A 22,166-nucleotide genomic window follows, 5' to 3' on the forward strand; every position below is an offset into this window, starting at 1 on the left:
AGTCAGTCTAATGACGCTATAAATGGAGTAACATGCCCAATCTTTCAAAGAATTGTCAAATAAGTGGGTTTGGGAGCAGAAGGTTCTTATTTGATTCCCACAACTTGCAGGAAACATGGGGAATGGGGAGTGAAAGAACAGCACTGTCTCTTTCCACACCTTCCCCTGCTGAGGGGCACTTGAGCAAGGCCCACAACTGTTCCCCGGGCTCTGGGGATGACTGCTCCCACTCTGGGTGTGTGTGTTCACTGCTCCTAGTGTGTTTGTTTGTGTTCACTACACATAGTGTGTGTGTGTGTGTGTGTGTGTGTGTGTGTGTTTGTGTGTGTGTGTGTCTAGGCTTCAGATGACAAAATCATGGAAACATTTTTCAGCATCCCCTCTAGATATATCCCCTCACCTATCAAAAAATAGTTTCCAAAAAGCTACACATGCTAATATTCAGCACAAACCCAGCAACAATAATATGAGAGAAGTCATTCATCTGCATTTTGTTAAATACATTCTAAATTGGACTTTTCAAAAACCCATTTTCAAAGGTGCTGGTATAAAGTCAGAAAGCTCATTGTGAACATTTATGAAGTTTTCTTTAGAGCTCTGAACTTTGTAGACATGGGTGTTGGCTACACACAGCTTCTGACATTTTATGTAGTTTTACTTCTATATTGCTACAAATCTGATCTGACACTGTTTTTCTCAATACCTTTGGCTCAGGTGAGAAATCCCCTCCCCACTGTGAAAGATAATGGCCCATTAGCCCCCACCCCATCATTGAGAACAACTGAGTCAGTTGTTGGGTGGTAAATTGTGTTTTTTTTTGTCTTAGACTGCATTGGAGTAACAAAACTATAAATATGAGCTTCAGACAACTGCATTCATTCATTCATTATCTGTAACCGCTTATCCAGTTCAGGGTCGTGGTGGGTCCAGAGCCTACATGGAATCATTGGGCGCAAGGCAGGAATACACCCTGGATGCGCCAGTCCTTCACAGGGCAACACAGACACACTCACACCTACGGACACTTTTGAGTCGCCAATCCACCTACCAACGTGTGTTTTTGGACTGTGGGAGGAAACCGGAGCACCCGGAGGTCACAGACAGTCACCCAGAGCGGGAATCGAACCCACAACCTCCAGGTCCCTGGAGCTGTGTGACTGCGACACTACCTGCTGCACCACCGTGCTGCCCTAGATGACTGCATGAAACGAAAAATATATCATCCAAATTTTACTACAAGCAATTTTGTTTCTCTATAAGGTGAGCACAATTGAAAAATTAAGAAGGTCAGGAGGAAGAGAGTTCCAGAGCTTGGGGGCAGTGACACTGAAAGACCTACCAACCAGAGTAGAAAGTCTAAAAGAAGGCACAGCAAGAAATCCAGAGTTAGAAGACATGTAGGAGCCAGACTGTGTAGAGCCTTAAATGTTAAGAGAATAATTTTATGTTTAATTTTAGACCCGACAGGAAGCCAGTGCAGTCGATGAAGTACAGGACTGATATGGGCTCTACACTTGGTGAAAGGAAGAGCCCTGGCTGCTGGATTCTGGATATACTGGAGACAACTGATCAGTTTAACTGGTAGACCATAAAAAAGTGAGTTACACTAGTGAATAAGGGAAAAGACCAACATTTAATTTAATTATTATTAAATTAATTTAGGCTTATATGACTAAAATGAGTGTGTTCACACATTGTGTTGTGGTTGTAATCCTCCAATTAGATGGCACGGTGGCTTAGTAGTTAGCATGTTCGCCTCTCAGTCCAAAAGACATGGAGGGTAGGTAAATTGGCTTCTCTAATAAATGTCCTTGTGTGTGACTGAATGAGTGTGTATGTGTGAGTGAAAGTGTGTGCCCAGATATGGATTGGCACTCTATCCTGGGTGAAACCCTAGTGCCTGATGAAGTCCACCAGGTGGACGGTCGTCCTGGTCGAGAGTATGCTGTGCACGTTTGGCTGCCGCTTCTCACCAGGGTGTGTGGATTGAGCATTCTGAGCAGTGTGAATTGTAAAGCGTCCTTGGCTGTCTAGAGAGGTGCGGCGGCATGGTGGCGCAGCAGGTAGTGTCGCAGTCACACAGCTCCAGGGGCCTGGAGGTTGTGGGTTCGAATCCCGCTCCGGCTGACTGTCTGTGAGGAGTTGGTGTGGGTGCTCCGGTTTCCTCCTACAGTCCAAAAACACACGTTGGTAGGTGGATCTGCGACTCAAAAGTGTCTGTAGGTGTGAATGTGTGTCTGTGTTGCCCTGTGAAGGACTGGCACCCCCTCCAGGGTGTATTCCCACCTTGCGCCCAATGATTCCAGGTAGGCTCTAGACCCACCGCGACCCTGATTTGGATAAGCGGTTACAGATAATGAATAAATGAATGATTAGCATGTTATTATCATATGAATACGAATGGGTGGGCCATCAAGGGTCTGAGTTTCAGAATGAAACTGTTTTGGTGCATGGTCATTATTATATATATTATATTACATTATAGTCCATAAAGTCGAATGTTTTTATATTACACCCAGATTTCTCTACAGAGTCTGTAGAGCTAAATTTCCTATTCTAGTTGTAATGTTTGTATTTGCAATTAATTTCCAATAATGAGCATTCCAGTTTTAAAACTAAATATTCATAAATAAATGAATAATTAGTTTTAAAAAATGTCTATTTATCCAGGTCATAATGGTTGATAGCCAGGCTGAGGGTGTATTTAAAGAACTGATATCACTTGGTTTTGTAGATAATCAAAAATGTTTACAATCTGCATATGTACAGTTGTGTTCAAAATAATAGCAGTCCAATTTGACTAACCAGATAATTACTGTTTTTGGTATAAATTATATTACCACATGACAAACAATGTAACAGTTCGTGCAGTAGATTCTTAGAAAACCAACAGACTCAGCATTCATCATCTGCACGCTCTTGAGTCTGTGTATTTGCATAATTAATTGAATGGGGTGTGTTCAAATAATAGCAGCCTGGAGTTCAATTAGTGAGGGCAATCATTCTGTGAGGAAACAGGTGTGAATCAGGTGTCCCTTATTTAAGGGTGAAGCCAGCACATGCTCTACATGCATTTCTCCTTGAAAGCATGAGAAAAATGGGTCGATCGAGACATTGTTCAGAAGAACAGCGAGCTTTGATTATAAAGTTGATTGGAGAGGGTAAAACTTATAAAGACGTGCAGACAATAATAGGCTGTTCAGCCAAAATGATCTCCAATGCTTTAAAATGGAGAGGAAAACCAGAGAGACATGGAAGAAAATGGAAGACTACCATTCGAATGGATCGAAGAATAGTCAGAATGGCAAAGGCTCAGCCAATGATCAGCTCCAGGACGATCAAAGACAGTCTCAAGTTACCTGTGAGTACTGTGACAGTTAAAAGACGCCTGTGTGAAGCTAAACTATTAGCAAGAAGTCCCCGCAAAGTCCCACTGTTAAAAAAAAAGACATCAACTGGCCTAAAGAGAAATGGAGAAACATATTGTGGACTGATGAAAGCAAAATTGTTCTTTTTGGGTCCAAGGGCCGCAGACAGTTCGTCAGACGACCCCCAAACTCTGAATTCAGGCCACAGTACACTCTGAAGACAGTGAAGCGTAGTGGTGCAAGCATCATGATATGGGCATGTTTCTCTTACTATGGTGCTGGGCCTATTTACCGCATACCAGGGATCATGGACCAGTTTGCATATATCAGAATACTTGAACAGGTCATGTTGCCTTATGCTGAAGAGGAAATGCCCTTGAAATGGGTGTTTCAACAAGACAACGACCCTAAACACACTAGTAAACGAGCAAAATCTTGGTTCCAGTCCAACAAAATTGAGGTTATGGCGTGGCCAGCCCAATCCCCAGACCTTATTCTGATAGAAAACTTGTGGGGTGACATCAAAGATGCAGTTTCTGAGGCAAAACCGAGAAATGCAAATGAATTGTGGAATGTAGTCAAAGCATCCTGGGCTGGAATACCAGGTGACAGGTGCCAGAAGTTGGTTGACTCTATGCAAAACAGATGTGAAGCAGTTCTAAAAATCTATGGTTATTCAACTAAATATTAGGTTAGTGATTCACAGGAATAATAAATCCCAAAAAAGAGTACATATTTTGAGTTAGAAAAGACAAATGCAGATACTGCTATTTTTTTGAACAGCCCAATGTTAATTATTTGGTATTTTCTGTAAAGTAGTTAAAAATTATTTAAATTTCTCTTCATGTTTTGATTTGAAAAACAGTATGCAATGTTCCCAATGCATGGAAATAAAAACTGCTATTAAGATTTTGTGCTTAACTAAAGTTTTTAAACACACTGCTATTATTTTGAACACAACTGTATATATATATACACACACACGGACTTATATATATAAATGGATCCAGTGAAAAAAAGCAGCAATGCTTAAAACGGGGACGTCTATAATATTATCTGTTAGTTCAAAATCACTGTTAAATTACCAGAGCCAGTGTAATTGGGCTACTCTTACTCACAGCCACGTCTTAGCAAGCATGATGGATACCATAGCAGGCACCTAGCAACATTCTAGCAATCATAACTGATACCATAACAACCACCTATCAACACCCTGAAACCATCTTGGACACTATACCCACTACCAACATTCTAGTAGCAAATCAACACTTTAGTAACAGCCTAGTAAACATAAAGCAACCACTTGGAATATCACAGGAAACACATAGCAGTCACTAAGGAAACACTTTTCAGTAACCTAGCAACCACATAGGAGACCAGACTAGTTACCTATCAGTTTTCTGGCAGCTACATGTGATATATATTCATTAAATTTGCTGATAACACAATGGTCATGGGCTTTATCTCCAACAATGATGAGGCAGCCTACAGTGAGGAGGATAACATCCTGAGCCTCTGTTGTTAGGAAAACAACTCTAGAAATCAAGAAGACCAAGAGCTGATAGTGAACATCAGTTCACACCCCTGTCTCTATCGAGCCACAGTGGAGAGGGTCAGCTTCAAGTTTCAGAAATCTCTGCAGATGGTGTGCATAGCCCAGCACATCACTCAGGTTCAGCTCCCAAACCTCCTGGACCTATACACCAGCCGCTGTCTGAGGAAGACCAGAAGAATCATAAAGGTCTCACCCACTCAAGCCACTGTCTGTTTGCACTGCTGCCCAGTGGCAGGAGGTACAGAAGCACACAGCCCAGAGCCAGCTGGTTTCATGTCAGCTCCTTTCCCCAGGGCCTTCAGGCTGCAGAATAGCTAGTAGCACAGTCTGTCACAACCCACCCAACCTTACAAACTCACTCTGCACCAGAAATTCACATGTTTACTACTGGAACTGTGTAAAAATTTCTGAACCCACAATTAATTAATTAATTAATTAATTTGTTAGTTAGTTTCATTTATTTCTTTTGCTAAGATACTTCTTGAATGTATACCATTCTAAGTTATAATGTCTCCCTCTGTTTTTACTGGAATTCTGTGAAGATGCTTTGTGACACCAGCAGTTGTAAAAACACTGCAATTGTTGTAAATACTATAATTTTATATATATATATATTATTTTGTATTTGTTGTGAGTTTATTACTGTGATGGACAATGCACCAATGTTTTCCACTCACCTTACTCTCCTTTTAATTTGATGCGACAATTAACCTGACTTGATTTGATTTGGATACTATACCAATATGTAACACAGTAAAGAGCATGGATTATTAGTCATGTAAAGCAGAGTAAAAAAACGTCAGTTTGATATTGTACCTGTAATTAAGTATTTATTCAGTGTAAACTTATTGGTTTACCAAAGTCATCTGAATCTTTGATGAGTGTGAATGTTTATTGTGTTTTTGTGTACACACAGGGAGCGGTCTATCTGCGAGTGAACAGTAAAACAATGGGGAACCAAAACTCCAGCAGTGGAGGAGGAACCTGGGACTCGATGTGAGTAACTCTCCATCATTAGGAGTGAAACTGGTTGGTCTTCACATCATGCATAGTTTGGAACAAATCAATTTATTATAAATATTCCTGTAGTACAGCTTGTGATAAATGAACCACATTAACCACAAACGCTGTAGGAACCACCGAGTACACACAGCAGCACTCTAGAAACCATATCAAACACCTCAGAATTGCTTAACTTTAACTTTACATTTTCTTGAATTTTGTAGGGTATTTTTTCATATAAAGTTGTTATATTAAATAAACTGAATTATACTATTTTTTTATTTCTTTCTCCAGTTTAGACTTGTTGTGGTGAAATCAGCTTAAAAAATAATTAAATAAGTATCTATCAATCTAAATATTGTTATGCTAAAATTAAAAGTTTTATAATAACTGCTCTAGACTTGATCATTTAAAATGATAATTTACAGGTGATGTACTAAAAAGTGGTGTATTTTATCCTGCTTTGTAAACGCACTTTAGTAAGATGAGTGACTTAAAATAGGAAAGTGCTGAATAAGGTTTGTGTGGTGTTTCCAGATTACAGAAACAAAGACTAGCTTCACCAGAACCCAGCTGTGTGTCTCTGAAGAGTGACTGGTCTCTACCTCACCCTCCTGCATTCAGCGGTAAAGGAGGAGAACCCAGCTGTGTGTCTCTGAAGAGTGACTGGTCTCTACCTCACCCTCCTGCATTCAGCGGTAAAGGAGGAGAACCCAGCTGTGTGTCTCTGAAGAGTGACTGGTCTCTACCTCACCCTCCTGCATTCAGCGGTAAAGGAGGACCACCCAGCTGTGTGTCTCTGAAGAGTGACTGGTCCCTACCTGACCGTCCTGCATTCAGTGGTAAAGGAGGAGAACCTAGCTGTGTGTCTCTGAAGAGTGACTGGTCTCTACCTCACCCTCCTGCATTCAACGGTAAAGGAGGAGAACCCAGCTGTGTGTCTCTGAAGAGTGACTGGTCTCTACCTCACCCTCCTGCATTCAGCGGTAAAGGAGGACCACCCAGCTGTGTGTCTGTGAGGTGTGGCTGTTTCCTACCTGACCGTCCTGCATTCAGCAGTAAAGGAGGAGAACCCAGCTGTGTGTCTCTGAAGAGTGACTGGTCCCTACAGGACCCTCCTGTGTTCATTGGTAAAGGAGGACCACCTAGCTGTGTGTCTGTGAGGCGTGGCTGGTTTCTACCTGACCGTCCTGCATTCAGCGGTAAAGGAGGAGAACCCAGCTGTGTGTCTCTGAAGAGTGACCAGTCCAAGGGAAATCATTCTACATTCAGTGGAAGAGCTGTCCCTTCAGACCCAGAGTGAGTTACTGTTTTTCAGTGTGATGGTGATAAATAGTGAAGCTGTAATTAGAATGCATTAACACACAGAGTACACACACCTCCTAGCACTAACCCTGATAGTAAACCTCAGCAGTGGAGAATGACAGATGAGACACAAACCCAGACACAATCTCTCATTTCCCATAGTTCAGCAACACCTAACAACCACTAAATTAACACAGCAACTGATTAGCAACACCCCATAAACACCTAGGATAACATTCTGTTAGCAACATCCTACACCCACCTAAGTTGCCATAGCAACACGCTGGTAACTACCTGGAAACTCTGTAATTCCCTCATGGGATTAAATAGCAAGTACCTTAGCAACCAAACAATCAACATAGCAATTACCCTGTATCCTCCAAAAACCCTGTCAACCACCTGATATACAACTGCAACCAGTTAGTAAAATTCTAGCAACCAACAAAATACCAGATATTTTAACTGATATCTAAATGAAAACTGCTGTAGTACAATTATCACAACTGATATAATAATTGTAAAATATTATGGTATAAACTCATTAAAAATGTTTCCTTACCATGTGCTGCTCTCTAATCACAAAACTGGTCTAATGTGTTTTTATGAAGCCCCTGTGTCTGTAGATGAGTGAAAAGTCGAACTGAGTTAGTCCGGTATGCTCTCTCTCTCTCTCTCTCTCTGCTCATGTCAGAGGTATTTGGAGTATATTTAGCCGACGTAAAGACTTCACACTGCGTTTCCCCACAATCATATATGTTCCCTTTAACGCGAGAAGCACTGAGGCTGTTTGACCTACTTATACCCAGAAATGCCGCACCAGTCATTTGAGCCCATCTACAAATAAAACAATTATGCTCTGCACTGGATGGAATTCCAGAGCCTTCCTTTCATGACTTTTCCTAGGAATGTCCTTTTTAATAACATATTTAAATTTTTTATATCATATGTGTGATTTAGACAAATTTTGCTCCTACTTGTGAAGAAATGTCATTAGCCTCCCTTACCACTGACATTTTAAGGCTGTAAGTCTCTTTTCTTACAGCAGGTGTCACAAATGTTCACTTGTACTTATTTTCCTTTTTATTTCTTTATTCTTTAAAAACACACTCTAAGTGTACTTTCCATTTCCTGGGGAGAGTATGCTGTGTGCTTCTCGCTGGAATATTTTTTTTATATCTTTACTCACACCCCACCCCGCCTCATCTAATGACACTGTTTCTGGTGCACTAGGCCAATTGCCTCCCTTAAAGACTAGACAGGTTCCTGCTGGAGGTTCCACCCCCTGGTTCACTCCTGAACTCTGTGCTTTGAAAACCATTGGTAGGCATCTGGAGCGCCACTTCTAGAATACCGTCCTTACTGTGCACTTAACAGCATATACTGACCCCATGATTTCTTATAATGCTGCTTTAAAGTCTGCCCATTCTGCACACATTTCATCTCTTATTAATAATTCTGTTAACAAGCCCAAAACACTTTTTGCTACTGTTAGTAAACTCATACAGCCGCAGACATTCAAGAACTTTGCTCTGCAGTGTTAATGTGAAGTTCATTCATTCATTATCTGTAACCGCTTATCCAATTCAGGGTCGCGGTGGGTCCTGGAATCATTGGGCGCAAGGCGGGAATACACCCCGGAGGGGGCGCCAGTCCCTCACAGACACACATTCACTCACACCCATGGACACTTTTTTTTTAGTTGCCTGCAACGTGTTTTTTTGGACTGTGGGAGGAAACCGGAGCACCCGGAGGAAACCCACGTGGACACGAGGAGAACACACCTCACAGACAGTCACCCGGAGCGGGAATCGAACCCACAACCTCCAGGCCCCTGGACCTCTGTGACTGCAACACTACCTGCTGCGCCACCGTGCTGCCCCCAATGTGAAGTTATTTGTCACATCCTGGTCCAGTCCTGTCTGTTTTCCCCACCATGTGCTCATGTAGCACATGGCCCTGTTTGTTATTGTCCCTGTCTCCGCCCTTGTTCCGCTCCCTAGCCCCACCTTAGTCCCTTTGTTTCAGTGCTCCCTTGTCTGGTGTTGTGTATATAGATATATGTTTCACAGTCCCTCTGTTCTCACGTGTCTACCCCGGTTCATGGCTCTTCCCTGTCCGTCCTTGTTAAGCTCTGTTTAGTTAGTTTTGTCTTTCCTACCCGTGTTTATTTTGATTCTGTCTGTGTTTAATAAAATTCCTTGCGTTTACGTCCATCTCCTCGTCCTCCCTGCACAGCCGTGACATTATTCATAGATTTTTTTTAATGACAAGATTACTAAAATCTACCATCAGCTCTTCTCATCTTCTTCCTCACCTGAGCATAGTTTTCATGTGAACCCAGCTCAAAAATCCCTGGCTAATTTCTCTCCCATTGACCCAGAGTTAATAGTTAAATCCAATGCTTGTACCTGTCTCCTCAATGCTGCTCCAATCCCACTTAATAAAAAATATTCCGCCATTTTATCCAGCCCCATTTCCCATCTCATTAATATATCTCTTATAATAATAATAATACATTTTTAAAATAGATTTCAAGAGACCCAAGGACACTGTACAATAGATAATAAAAATAAAAAATAAAATGTAAATAAAAGGTAAATGCACATACATACATACATAACCATAAAGACATATACATAATATCATCCATATGCTAGTTTAAAAACATGAGTTTTGAGTCTGGTTTTAAAAACATCTACAGATGAACAGTTCATCAGTTCATCAGGAAGACTATTCCACAGCTGTGGACCTGCAACACAAAATGCTCTATTTCCAATGGTGTTTAGCTTAAAATGTGGGACCTCAAGCAAATGGAGGCTTGAGGACTGAAGAGTACGCACTAGAGAGTATGATTGAAGTAAACTACTTAGGTAAGAAGGGGCAAGGTCATGCAAGGATTTAAACACCAACACAAGCAATTTGTACTGTATACGGAACTTCACTGGAAGCCAATGAAAACGACTTAGGACTGGAGTAATATGCTCCCATGATCTTGTATGGGTCAGCACCCTAGCAGCAGAATTCTGCACATACTGCAGCCTGCTCAAAGCCTGAGCAGGGAGGCCACACAACAGAGCATTGCAGTTGTAACAATTACCCTAAACAATATTGTTAGAATGTTTGCTACAAAAATATGAGGGGGATACCACATGGGACAGCATAAATGCTACAGTGTTAAAAGAAGACAAGGTAGCTGAAATGAGACCTTTTATCTAGTATAATGTTTACTAATTATCTTACTCATAATATTACAACATTAATAACAAGCAAAAAAAAATGTATATATTCATATAACATAAACATACAAAAAAAAAAGTATACAAAACCAACTAACCAATTAAACAAACCAAAAGAAAAAACCCACAAACAAATAACTCCTCAAAACACAGTCATTTTATCCTATAGGAGCATGGGCTTAGGTTTGGGTAGATCCTTAATGGAAAAGGAGATAATTAGTCCCACCAGTTGAAATGCAGTCCAGAAAGGATGAGCAGCAGGGGGAAGATATAGACTTGAAGGAACTTGAGTACGGCAAAACCTCCAAGCAGTTTCTCAAATTCCAGCCATCCGCACATTAAGAACCTCCTTAATGAGCCTGAAACTTAAAGTTTCTCACAAGGAGGTCTTCCAAGCAGAGAGTACATGTGCCTGTAGGTCAACTCTCTCTTACTCTTACTTGGCTTCCCCTATTTATACCCCTAGACATGTTAACCTCCCTCCTGCCCCCTAGAGGATAGGAGGAGGTATACCATAGTTAGTGACCAGGTTGGTTACATACCCCTCCCCCCAAGAGTCGACCCGGCCTGACCATAGTACCGCTTGAGGTATTCTATATGGACGGTGTCAACCTGTTTGGGATTATTAAGGTAAGTTACATGGTAGTTTACTGGATTGAGTTGTTTTACAATTTTGGCTGGACCTTTCCATTTTTCTGCTAGTTTGGCTGAAAACCCAGAACTGGCTCGAGATAAAGGATGGGACCTCACCCAGACCATATCATCCTCACTGAACTCCTCTTTCTTACGGCGACGGTTGTAATATTTGGCCTGTTTATTCTGAGCTCATTCCATGTTCGCTCGTACTTGCTGAAACAGTTTTTGTTGCCTTTGGATGACTTTGTAGGCGGCCTGTTCAGGGTCAGGTGGCTGACTCAAAAGTCTTTCCAATGGTCCCTTGAGCTTCCTCCCTAATGCCACCTCCAGCTGGAGTGAACCCAGTGCTCTCCTGACATGCAGTATTAATAGCAAACTGAAACTCAGGGAGCCACTGGTCCCATCGTCGGTGCTTATCCCGTACAAAGGATGCAAGCATGGTTTTGAGGGTCCGATTGACTCGCTCAGTCAGGTTGGTTTGGGGGTGATAGGCTGTGGTGAGTTTCTGCACTACGCCCCATTGCTGACAGGTGGTATGGAGCAGGTGGGAGGTGAATTGAGCTCCTCGATCGGACACCAGATAGGCAGGTGTACCCCACCGGGTGAAGATCTCATCACTCAAGATTCGGGCGATTTGGGATGCCTTAGCAACTCGGATAGGGAACAACTCAACCCATTTGCTACAGTAGTCCACCTCAACCAAGAGGTGTTCATTCTGCCGTAGGCTCTTGGGTAGAGGGCCCATGAGATCTACACCCAACATATATCCCGGCTCGACGACAGGAGTGGACTGTAACAATCCGCTAAGCTTGGAGATGCGTGGTTTGTACTTTTGGCAAATCTCGCAACCACGACAATAGGCCCATACCTCCTTCCGAATGGAAGGCCAATATGCTACCTCTAATAGCCGTAGAAGTGTCTTTAGTTGCCCCAAATGTCCACCCAATGGGTTGTCATGGGCGTATTGAAGGAAAGCTCTCCTGAACTTGTTTGGGACCACCACTTGCCAGGTTTGACCCTGATGTTGCTTGGGCACCTCCCTGAATAAAACACCATTCTTAAATACAAAACGGATCCGGTCTTGCCTCCCTTGTGGGTTTTTTGCCTCATCTCGTAGTGGCTGGAGAGAATCATCCATTTCTTGTTCCCTAGTGAGGTCTGTCCAATCTACTGGCAAGTCTTCCACCACCGCTCCAGTTACCTGGTAAGTAGCTACCATCCCCTCCACCTGACCAGTGTGGATGCGAGAGAGGGTATCTGGTACCATGTTGCACCTTCCTTTTCGGTAGCGGACAGTAAAGTCAAAACCTTGCAGACGTATGGCCCACCGGGTCAATCTTGATGATGGTTTAGGGTGGTTAAAAACCCAAGTGAGTGCGGCATGGTCGGTGATCACTTGGAAGTGTCGTCCCTCTAGGTACACCCTCCATTTTTCAACGGCCCACACCACTGCCAGGCATTCCTTCTCTGCAGTGGAGTAATGTTTTTCAGCCCCTCGCAGGAGTCTTGAGGCATAAGCAATGACATGCTCTTGCTCATCTATGTCTTGAGAGAGTACAGCACCAAGTCCCTCCTCACTTGCATCCGTCTGAATTTGGAAGGATTTACTGAAGTCTGGGGAGATCAGGACTGGGGCAGTGATCAAGGCTTGCTTGATGTCCTCAAAAGCTCTTGAGCATTCTTCCGTCCATATCCAGGTAGCATTCTTCTTCTTCAGGGCATTGAGGGCGGCCGCTCTTTCAGCGAAACATGGAATGAACCGGTGGTACCACCCTGCCATCCCCAAAAACCTCTGCACCTCTTTGACAGATTGAGGTTGGGGAAAATCCTTCACTGCCTCCACCTTGCTGGGTTCTGTACTTATGCCCTCCTTAGAGACCACGTGACCAAGAAAAGTGAGGGAGGTTTGCAGGAGGTTGCACTTCTTCAGGTTTAATGTCAGACCCGCTTGATGGAGACGCTCCAACACTTTTCGAAGATGGTGAAAATGTTGCTTGGCCGAAGAGGGATAGACTACAATATCGTCTATGTAGACAAAACACGTTTTCCCCTTCAGGTCTCTTAGAACGATCTCCATCAGGCGTTGAAATGTTGCTGCTGCATTTTTTAGGCCAAAGGGAAGAACCAAGAATTCGTACAACCCTTCGCATGTGACAAACGCAGATTTCTGGATACTGTCCCTCTCCAGGTTGACCTGCCAGTACCCACTCTTAAGGTCAAGGGTGCTGAAAATGGTTGCTCCATGAAGGGACTCCAAAATCTCCAGTACCTGAGGCATCGGATAGCCATCAAGGTGGGTTTTGATGTTCAGTCGCCGGTAGTCCACACAGAATCTCGTGCCTCCATCCTTCTTGGGCACAAGGACCACCGGAGCAGCCCATGGGGAAGTGGATGGTCGGATTATGCCTTTTCTTATCATATCTTCTATTTCTCCTTTGATTATCTGTTGTTTCTCCATTGATACTCTGTAAGGCCTTTGGCGGACAGGGAGTTCATCAGTGGTGGTGATACGGTGAAGAACCTCTGACGTTCGCCCTAGTTTGGTGGAGCATACTGATGGCCATTGGTGTAACAATTTTTCTAGTTGTTGCTTGAGATCTTCGGAAACGTCAGCCTTCGCTACTAGACTTTCTACTTGCCGTTGTAACTCAGCATCAGGGGCTTCTTTAATGGGCTCAGCGATGTAGAGGTGCACGCTGGCTATACGTGGTGGTGACATCTGGCTGTCCATGTCTGTCCTGTAGAATCTGGTTGGGAAACCCCCTGGCAAGCAGTACGTGGTGTCTTGAAAATTGATGTTGAGGCCGAATGAGTGGAGAAAATCTAAGCCAGCAATAAGTGGAAATGCCAAATCCCGATAACCCATAATGTAAAATGGGTGGTGCTTGCAGTGGGTATGCAACTGACAATCTAATTCTACTAGACCTTTGGCAGCTCTGGCCTGACCATCAGCAAGGAGGATATTTTTCCCCACACAAGGCCTCCAAACCTCCTTCTTCTCTTTCAGTACTTCCCACAGAGACTCTTGCATCATAGAATATGTGCTGCCAGTGTCCACTACGGCGAAGAACTCTCGACCTTTGATGAAGAGTGGTAGTGTCAGCATCCCAATGGGAGGTGGAGCAGGTTGGAATACACTCACGTTAGCAGGGTCCTGAGCTGAGCCTTTTCGGCTGGTCTTAGAAGCCTGAAGTCTACTCCCTGCAGTGTCCTGCTGGACCTGATTCCAGTAGCTCTTTGCAGCAGACAGGTCCCTCTCCACCAGTGTTCCAATTCTCACTAGATCATCCACCGTCTTGACCGTCCCTCTCAGTAGGCTTGCAAGCCTAGGGTTACAGTTCCTCAGAATAGCCTGGAGAAGGTCCCTCTCAGTCATGTCCTCCCTCCATTTTAAGCATAGAGCTCGGTACTGGAAAGCAAAGTCTCTGATACTCTCATGGGGTCCTTGTCTCCGGTCCCTCAACCGACGCTCCGCCTCTGCTTGATAGTCCTCGGACAAGAATGAGCGAAGAAAGATCGTTTTGAATTGGGTCCAGGTTTTGACCGCCTTCTTTTCTGCCTTCCACCAGTCTTTAGCTGTACCGGATAGAACAGAAGTGAGGGCTGCTAGTATCTCTAGGTCATTCAGGGGTCAGACAGCGAGGAACTCCTCACACTTCTCAATAAAAGCTAAGGGGTTTTGCTCTTCATCGAGACCTCCGTATCTTGGGAATTCCAGTTTGATGGGGGGGCTCAATGGTGTAGCGGTCAAACTGTCACCAGTGGAGCTTGGTTGGGCCTGTTGATCTCTTATAGTACGTACCCTGTTGTGAGTTGACAGGAAGGGAGTGGAGGTTACAGGCAGTAGGGTTTGAAACCTCTTCTCCAGTTGTTTGTCTCTTCTGTTAAAACAGTCCAGCACTGTCTTTCCCAGTTCCATTACCTCAAGGTCTATCACTTCCTTGAGTTTCTCATTTTGTCTCTGCAGTAGGTATGTGAGTCGTTCTTCAATTATTCTGTCATTCTGTTCCAGCTCCTCTTTTACAGTCCTCAGTGCCTCTTTAAGTGTCCTGGCATCACCTAAGCAACTGTGTTGCTCTTGCAGCTTAGTTTCTAGGGAGCAAATCCTCTCCTCCATGATCCGAAGTTGGTCTGCTAGGTTGTCCTCTGGCGGTGGAGGTGGAGGGGGTAGTGGCCAGTCAGGTGCTTCTTCTTGGCCAACCGAACTCCTATCCTCTTCCTCTTCCTCAGATGCAATGTACAGGTGACTCAAGGTATCAATGATCTCACTGACTGCATCCTGACGTGTGACAAATGGTCCAGCCGTGAAATCTAGTGGGGGTGAGGCTCCAACCTCCATCTCTAACCATTGGACAGTTGTAACACAAGACACAGTTATGAACACAAATAGCAATAACAGCTACAATCCCGAAGGTCCCTGTTCGGGCGCCACTATGTAACAATTACCCTAAACGATATTGTTAGAATGTTTGCTGCAAAAATATGAGGGGGATACCACATGGGACAGCATAAATGCTACAGTGTTAAAAAAAGACAAGGTAGCTGAAATGAGACCATTTATCTAGTATAATGTTTACTAATTATCTTACTCATAATATTACAACATTAATAACAAGCAAAAAAAAAAGTATATATTCATATAACATAAACATACAAAAAAAAAACGTATACAAAACCAACTAACCAATTAAACAAACCAAAAGAAAAAACCCACAAACAAATAACTCCTCAAAACACAGTCCTTTTATCCTATAGGAGCATGGGCTTAGGTTTGGGTAGATCCTTAATGGAAAAGGAGATAATTAGTCCCACCAGTTGAAATGCAGTCCAGAAAGGATGAGCAGCAGGTGGAAGATATAGACTTGAAGGAACTTGAGTATGGCAAAACTTCCAAGCAGTTCCTCAAATCCCAGCCATCCGCACATTAAGAACCTCCTTAATGAGCCTGAAACTTAAAGTTTCTCACAAGGAGGTCTTCCAAGCAGAGAGTACATGTGCCTGTAGGTCAACTCTCTCCTACTCTTACTTGGCTTCCCCTATTTATACCCCTAGACATGTTAACCTCCTTCCTGCCCCCTAGAGGATAGGAGGAGTTATACCATAGTTAGTGACCAGGTTGGTTACACAGTAGTCGAGTCTGGAAGTTACAAATGCATGGACTATGGTCTCAGCAGCAGAGAAAGAGACGAGAAAAAGGCGAATCTTAGAGATATTTTTAAGATGGTAGAAGGCTGTCCTAGATGTGTTGTTAATATGTGATTCAAATGATAATGTAGAATCAAAAATTACTCACCATGAGATTTCTCACCAGTGTTGAGTTAGAGACAACAAAACCAGGGATACAAACAGTAGTGTCACTAAGCCTCCTGACTGTTGCAGGAGAAGCAATTATGCTGGTTTCAAATTTTTTATTATTTAGGCTCAGGAAATTCTCGATCATCCAAGCCCTCACATCAGTTAAGCAATTCAGCAAGGCACTAGGTGGCAAGCTGTGAGACAGTTTTGTACAAATGTATATCTGGACATCATCAGCAAAACAGTGAAACTGCAGCCCATGATGTCTAATGATGTCACCAAGAGGAAAGATGTACAAAATAAAAAGCAGGGGCCCAAGAACAGAGCCCTGGGAGACACCATGTGACAAGGATTGAAAACTTCCCATTGAAACAAACTGCTGCCTACCAGAAAGATAACGATTGAAACCAAGCTAATGCAGTACCAGTTATGTTTTTGAGCCAAGTTAGTAAAAGGCTATGACACACTGTATCAAAGGCTGCAGTAAGGTCCAATAGTACAAGAAGACTCAGCAGTCCTTGGTCAGCTGACATCAGCAAATCATTGACAACCCTAACAAGAACAGTTTCAGTGCTGTGATTCCTCCTAAATCCTGATTGGAAAACCTCAAACAGATCACATGATTGAATATGTTCTGTTAACTGAGCAGCTACTTTTCGCTCCAACAGTTTAGCAAGGAAAGGGAAAGATGGGCCTATAATTTGCGAGGTTCTCAGGATCTAAGCCAGGCTTCTTGAGAACTGGAGTAATAGCTGCCAGTTTCAAAGAAGCTGGGACCATTCCTGAACTAAGTGAAGCATTGATAATCTTGGTAATAAATTGGACAGATAAATGTAGAACAGGCTTTCACCTGCTGTGTTGGAAAAGGGTCTAAATGACATGAAGTTGCCCTAGAAAGATTAATAATCTGTGAAACATACTGTTGGTTTATAGTATTGAAGGCAGAAAAATAGCTGCTGCTGAACTGAGGAGATAGTTGTGGAATGTTTAGCCTGGTTGCAGTGGGCTGAAACTGTGAGTAAATTGTATGTATTTTATGATTGAAAAAGTCCACGAACAGAGAGCAGAGTTCAGCTGAAGGAACCATAGGGAAACTTTTCACAGGGCTCAATAGCTTATTAACAGTTGAAAAGAGAGCTCTCGGGTTACCGTGGGCATCATGAATAACATCAGAATAATAGAGTGTTTTAACTTCCTGTAGTATTTCCTTATAAAACTTTTCTTTTCTTTCTTCTCCAGAAATACCTTCAGAATTTCCATCATCTGTTGCTTCACCTTTTTGGAGAGTATAAACCTCATAACGAAGCTTTAATGTTGCCATATTACAACAGCCTGTCCACCCATATGGAAGAAATAAGTATGCTTTATCTCCACAAACCCACCAAATATCCTTAAAATTTCCTATAGTCACATTTACAGGCAAAATGTCATACTGCACCATTAATGTTCTACTCTGCTTGCTATCTGGTGTATGAAAATTCACTTTAAACAAAGCATACTTAGGTTTAGGCTCTTTAAAATTCATCATATAATGAGCACAATCAGATATTCCCATAAATATCCCCTGTCCATTGTGAGTATTATTGGAACAAAAGTCCCCACAGATTTGACTTCCATCACATCAGGCAGTGCTGTCAGTAGATTTTCATGCTGATCAAGGAAATTCACATATGGCAGCTTCATCAACCAAGTACAGTTTAATCTAGGTCTAAACAAACGCACTGATAAAGCCATTAGTCTATCTTCTGCAGAGTTTTGCTGATATAATAACCATGATAAAGCATAAGATTGACATATAGCATGCAGTGTTTCTGGTACTGTCTAAAATTGATGGCCATGTGCTTGGTGTTGGAACTTTCACCACACATGGTCCAGTCAACTTCTTACTCATTCTTACGGAATGGGTTATTTACTAAAACCATACATTTCTAGCTGCCCATGGGTCTGTGATTTGTAACACTGAAGAATCAAATCCATATGCTTTCCATTTTGCTTCTCTTTTCTGTAATGCATGGTAATGGTCAGTCATTTCTTCAGATGTCCAGTCAAAATCAAAAAACTCTTTCTGCCCTTCTGTGTGTTTCTAAATGGTTACTAAACTATTTGAATCAATGTCTTCCACTGGGTTTCTAGCTTCAAAAGTCACTTTACTAATATTCACTTCATGTTCTATATTTAACACTGGTCTCTGTGTTTTGTTTACTTTCTTCTGCAATGGAAAGGACATTACTTCAGGAGTCTGGGTTACTTTTACAACATTATGTGATCCTGTTATTCTTCATATACAGTTGTGTTCAAAATAATAGCAGTGTGTTTAAAAACATTAGTTAAGCACAAAATCTTAACAGCAGTTTTTATTTCCATGCATTGGGAACATTGCATACTGTTTTCCAAATCAAAACATGAAGAGAAATTTAAATAATTTTTAACTACTTTACAGAAAATACCAAACAATTAACATTGGGCTGTTCAAAAAAATAGCAGTATCTGCATTTGTCTTTACTAACTCAAAATATGTACTCTTTTTTTGGGATTTATCAGTCCTGTGAATCACTAACCTAATATTTAGTTGAATAACCACAGTTTTTTAGAACTGCTTCACATCTGTGTTGCATAGAGTCAACTAACTTCTGGCACCTGTCACCTGGTATTCCAGCCCAGGATGCTTTGACTACATTCCACAATTCATTTGCATTTCTCAGTTTTGCCTCAGAAACTGCATCTTTGATGTCACCCCACAAGTTTTCTATCGGATTAAGGTCTGGGGATTGGGCTGGCCACGCCATAGCCTCAATTTTGTTGGACTGGAACCAAGATTTTGCTTGTTTACTAGTGTGTTTAGGGTCGTTGTCTTGTTGAAACACCCATTTCAAGGGCATTTCCTCTTCAGCGTAAGGCAACATGACCTGTTCTAGTATTCTGATATATGCAAACTGGTCCATGATCCCTGGTATGCGGTAAATAGGCCCAGCACCATAGTAAGAGAAACATGCCCATATCATGATGCTTGCACCACCATGCTTCACTGTCTTCAGAGTGCACTGTGGCTTGAATTCAGAGTTTGGGGGTCGTCTGACGAACTGTCTGCGGCCCTTGGACCCAAAAAGAACAATTTTGCTTTCATCACTCCATAATATGTTTCTCCATTTCTCTTTAGGCCAGTTGATGTGTTTTTTGTATCCGCTTCAGTACATGTCTTTTTTTTAACAGTGGGACTTTGCGGGGACTTCTTGCTAATAGTTTAGCTTCACACAGGCATCTTCTAACTGTCACAGTACTCACAGGTAACCTGAGACTGTCTTTGATCTGCCAATGATCAGCATCCTGGAGCTGATCATTGGCTGAGCCTTTGCCATTCTGACTATTCTTCGATCCATTCGAAAGGTAGTCTTCCATTTTCTTCCACGTCTCTCTGGTTTTCCTCTCCATTTTAAAGCATTGGAGATCATTTTGGCTGAACAGCCTATTATTGTCTGCACGTCTTTATAAGTTTTACGCTCTCCAATCAACTTTATAATCAAAGCTTGCTGTTCTTCTGAACAATGTCTCGATCGACCCATTTTTCTCAGGCTTTCAAGGAGAAATGCATGTAGAGCATGTGCTGGCTTAACCCTTAAATAAGGGACACCTGATTCACACCTGTTTCCTCACAGAATGATTGCACTCACTAATTGAACTCCACACTGCTATTATTTTGAACACACCCCTTTCAATTAATTATGCAAATACACAGACTCAAGAGCATTCATATCATGAATGCTGAGTCTGTTGGTTTTCTAAGAATCTACTGCACGAACTGTTACATTGTTTGTCATGTGGTAATATAATTTATACCAAAAACAGTGATTATCTGGTTAGTCAAATTGGACTGTTATTATTTTGAACAGAACTGTACAATAGTTGTGAAAGATTCAGATGTACCAGAAGCAGAAGTTATCATTGGCAGTGTAGTGATATTCATCTCTTTTAATGATATATCTAAAGTAGTAAGCTGATTTTTTACATTATTTCGTTTACTTATTTCTCGAGCTAAAGTATTCCGCTTAATTTGTTTTTAGTAACCTTCAGAGTCATTGCTATAGTGGTTTGGTCCTGAACTCTTTTAGTAGATGTAAAAACTTCAATAGGACTCGGGTCATAAATATCACTGTACAAGTTACGTACCCTTCTCTCCACACATTTTGAAATGGCACAGATTTAAGCTCTGGCTCCAAATAAGTACAAGTGTATTCCCCTTGATCTTCCCATGTAACATTACGCAAAAGAATTGAACAATCATCTCTAACTTTGAACCATCTAAAGGCAAATGATCAACTTCAGGTCTTGTTAACACCACATCCTCACCTTGACTATTTTTCCACATAGGAGGACTATTACTTCCTGTATCAAATCTTCCACATTTACAAGGAAGATGAACTGTCTTACCTAATTTAATTTTAATCACAGTCTTCAAAGGTAATAACGTTGTTGAAATTATCAGAGGCACTAGTGTAGTTAGATGTGATCCATTTACCCCCTCAGTAACTTTCGACACTGGAAAAGTAAAATTCTCTAAAGTTTCATTCTCTTTAGTTCTCATACCGTTTAGGTCTAACCTTTTTTCGAACTGGTCTTGGACTCTTTTCTTGATCCAAGTCTCTGAACTATTTTGAAATGGAATTACTGCTTTCTGGAATGGGGCCTGCTGTTTCTAGGACATATTGAAATTCAATTTCTCCAAACTTTTTGTGTTGTTTACAATCTGCTGTGTCATTTCTGGCATTGTCAGAAATATACACAGAGTCATCAGCATCACACAATGATGGGTTCTCTTCACTTGGTGCTTTAACACAGTGAGATAAATGATACCACACTGGAAACCCTTTAATTTGGACCAGTACTGCGAACAACATCAAAAGGTCCTTCTCGGCATTCGTTATACCATTTTCTTCTAAATACCTTTACAAACACCTTATCTCCAGGCTGCACTGTATTCTTCCTTTGCTTATACAGCCTCTCCTGCTCCTCCTCTTTCCTTTGCTTTTCTGAAACGTATGTGGATATTCTTTTATGTAAATTAGCTAAGTATGAAACATATGCACGCATGTCATCTTCTAAAAGGGCTAAACTTGGACCTTTCCCACTTGTACTCAAACATGGCATTGGCATTCGTCTGCCTGTCATCAACTCATGAGGAGTCATGTGTAAATCACGCAGTTCACTTGAGTGACACACCATTAATGCTAATGGAAGTGCTGCTATCCAATTTAAACCTGTGTGCTGACAGATTTTAACAATCCGATTTGTCAAGACGCCATTCATTTTTTCACAAATCCTAATTAATTTAGCTGTTTTATCCACAAACTCTTTCCCATTATCTGAGGATATTCGATCTGGAAGTCCCCACCTGCTTATTACTTCTCTACACAAAAACTTGGCAACAGTTTGTGCATTTTTACACTTAGTTTATGGCATGTTTCCTCATCTGGTGCACAAAGAAGAATATCATCCATTTTAACTTCTGATCTACCCCAGCTAGATCATCTTTCAATACTTTATTGAAAATGTGAGGACTATGTTTATATCCCTGTGGTAATCTCTTATACTCATAGAATTGTCCCTTGTATGTGAACACAAATAAACTCTGACTTTCTAGACTTAGTGGAACACTAAAAAATGCACCACATAAATCTAATACTGTGAAATACATTGCATCTGAAGGAATATGGACTAACAAAGCATGTGGATCAGGCACTTCCACTGGAAAGTCTGCTACTACTTCATTTACTG

The 22,166-nt window shown here is 41.9% G+C and overlaps 1 protein-coding gene across 2 annotated transcripts in view; it reads left to right on the forward strand.

Moving 5' to 3' along the window:
- LOC136707078 (NACHT, LRR and PYD domains-containing protein 12-like) overlaps positions 1-22,166 on the forward strand; it is a 112,521-nt gene that overhangs the window by 36,644 nt on the left and 53,711 nt on the right. Inside the window, exons 2-4 of one of the 2 annotated variants that reach the window (XM_066680957.1) lie at positions 1,459-1,596; positions 5,840-5,919; positions 6,463-7,224. In XM_066680957.1, the coding sequence (XP_066537054.1) occupies positions 5,873-5,919; positions 6,463-7,224 (809 nt within the window). In that variant the 5' untranslated portion in view covers positions 1,459-1,596; positions 5,840-5,872. The remainder of the gene's footprint in view (positions 1-1,458; positions 1,597-5,839; positions 5,920-6,462; positions 7,225-22,166) is intronic. The other variant, XM_066680956.1, reaches the window with a different exon arrangement.

The sequence above is a fragment of the Hoplias malabaricus genome, chromosome 9 (genome assembly GCF_029633855.1).
Source record: "Hoplias malabaricus isolate fHopMal1 chromosome 9, fHopMal1.hap1, whole genome shotgun sequence".
NCBI lineage: Eukaryota > Metazoa > Chordata > Actinopteri > Characiformes > Erythrinidae > Hoplias > Hoplias malabaricus.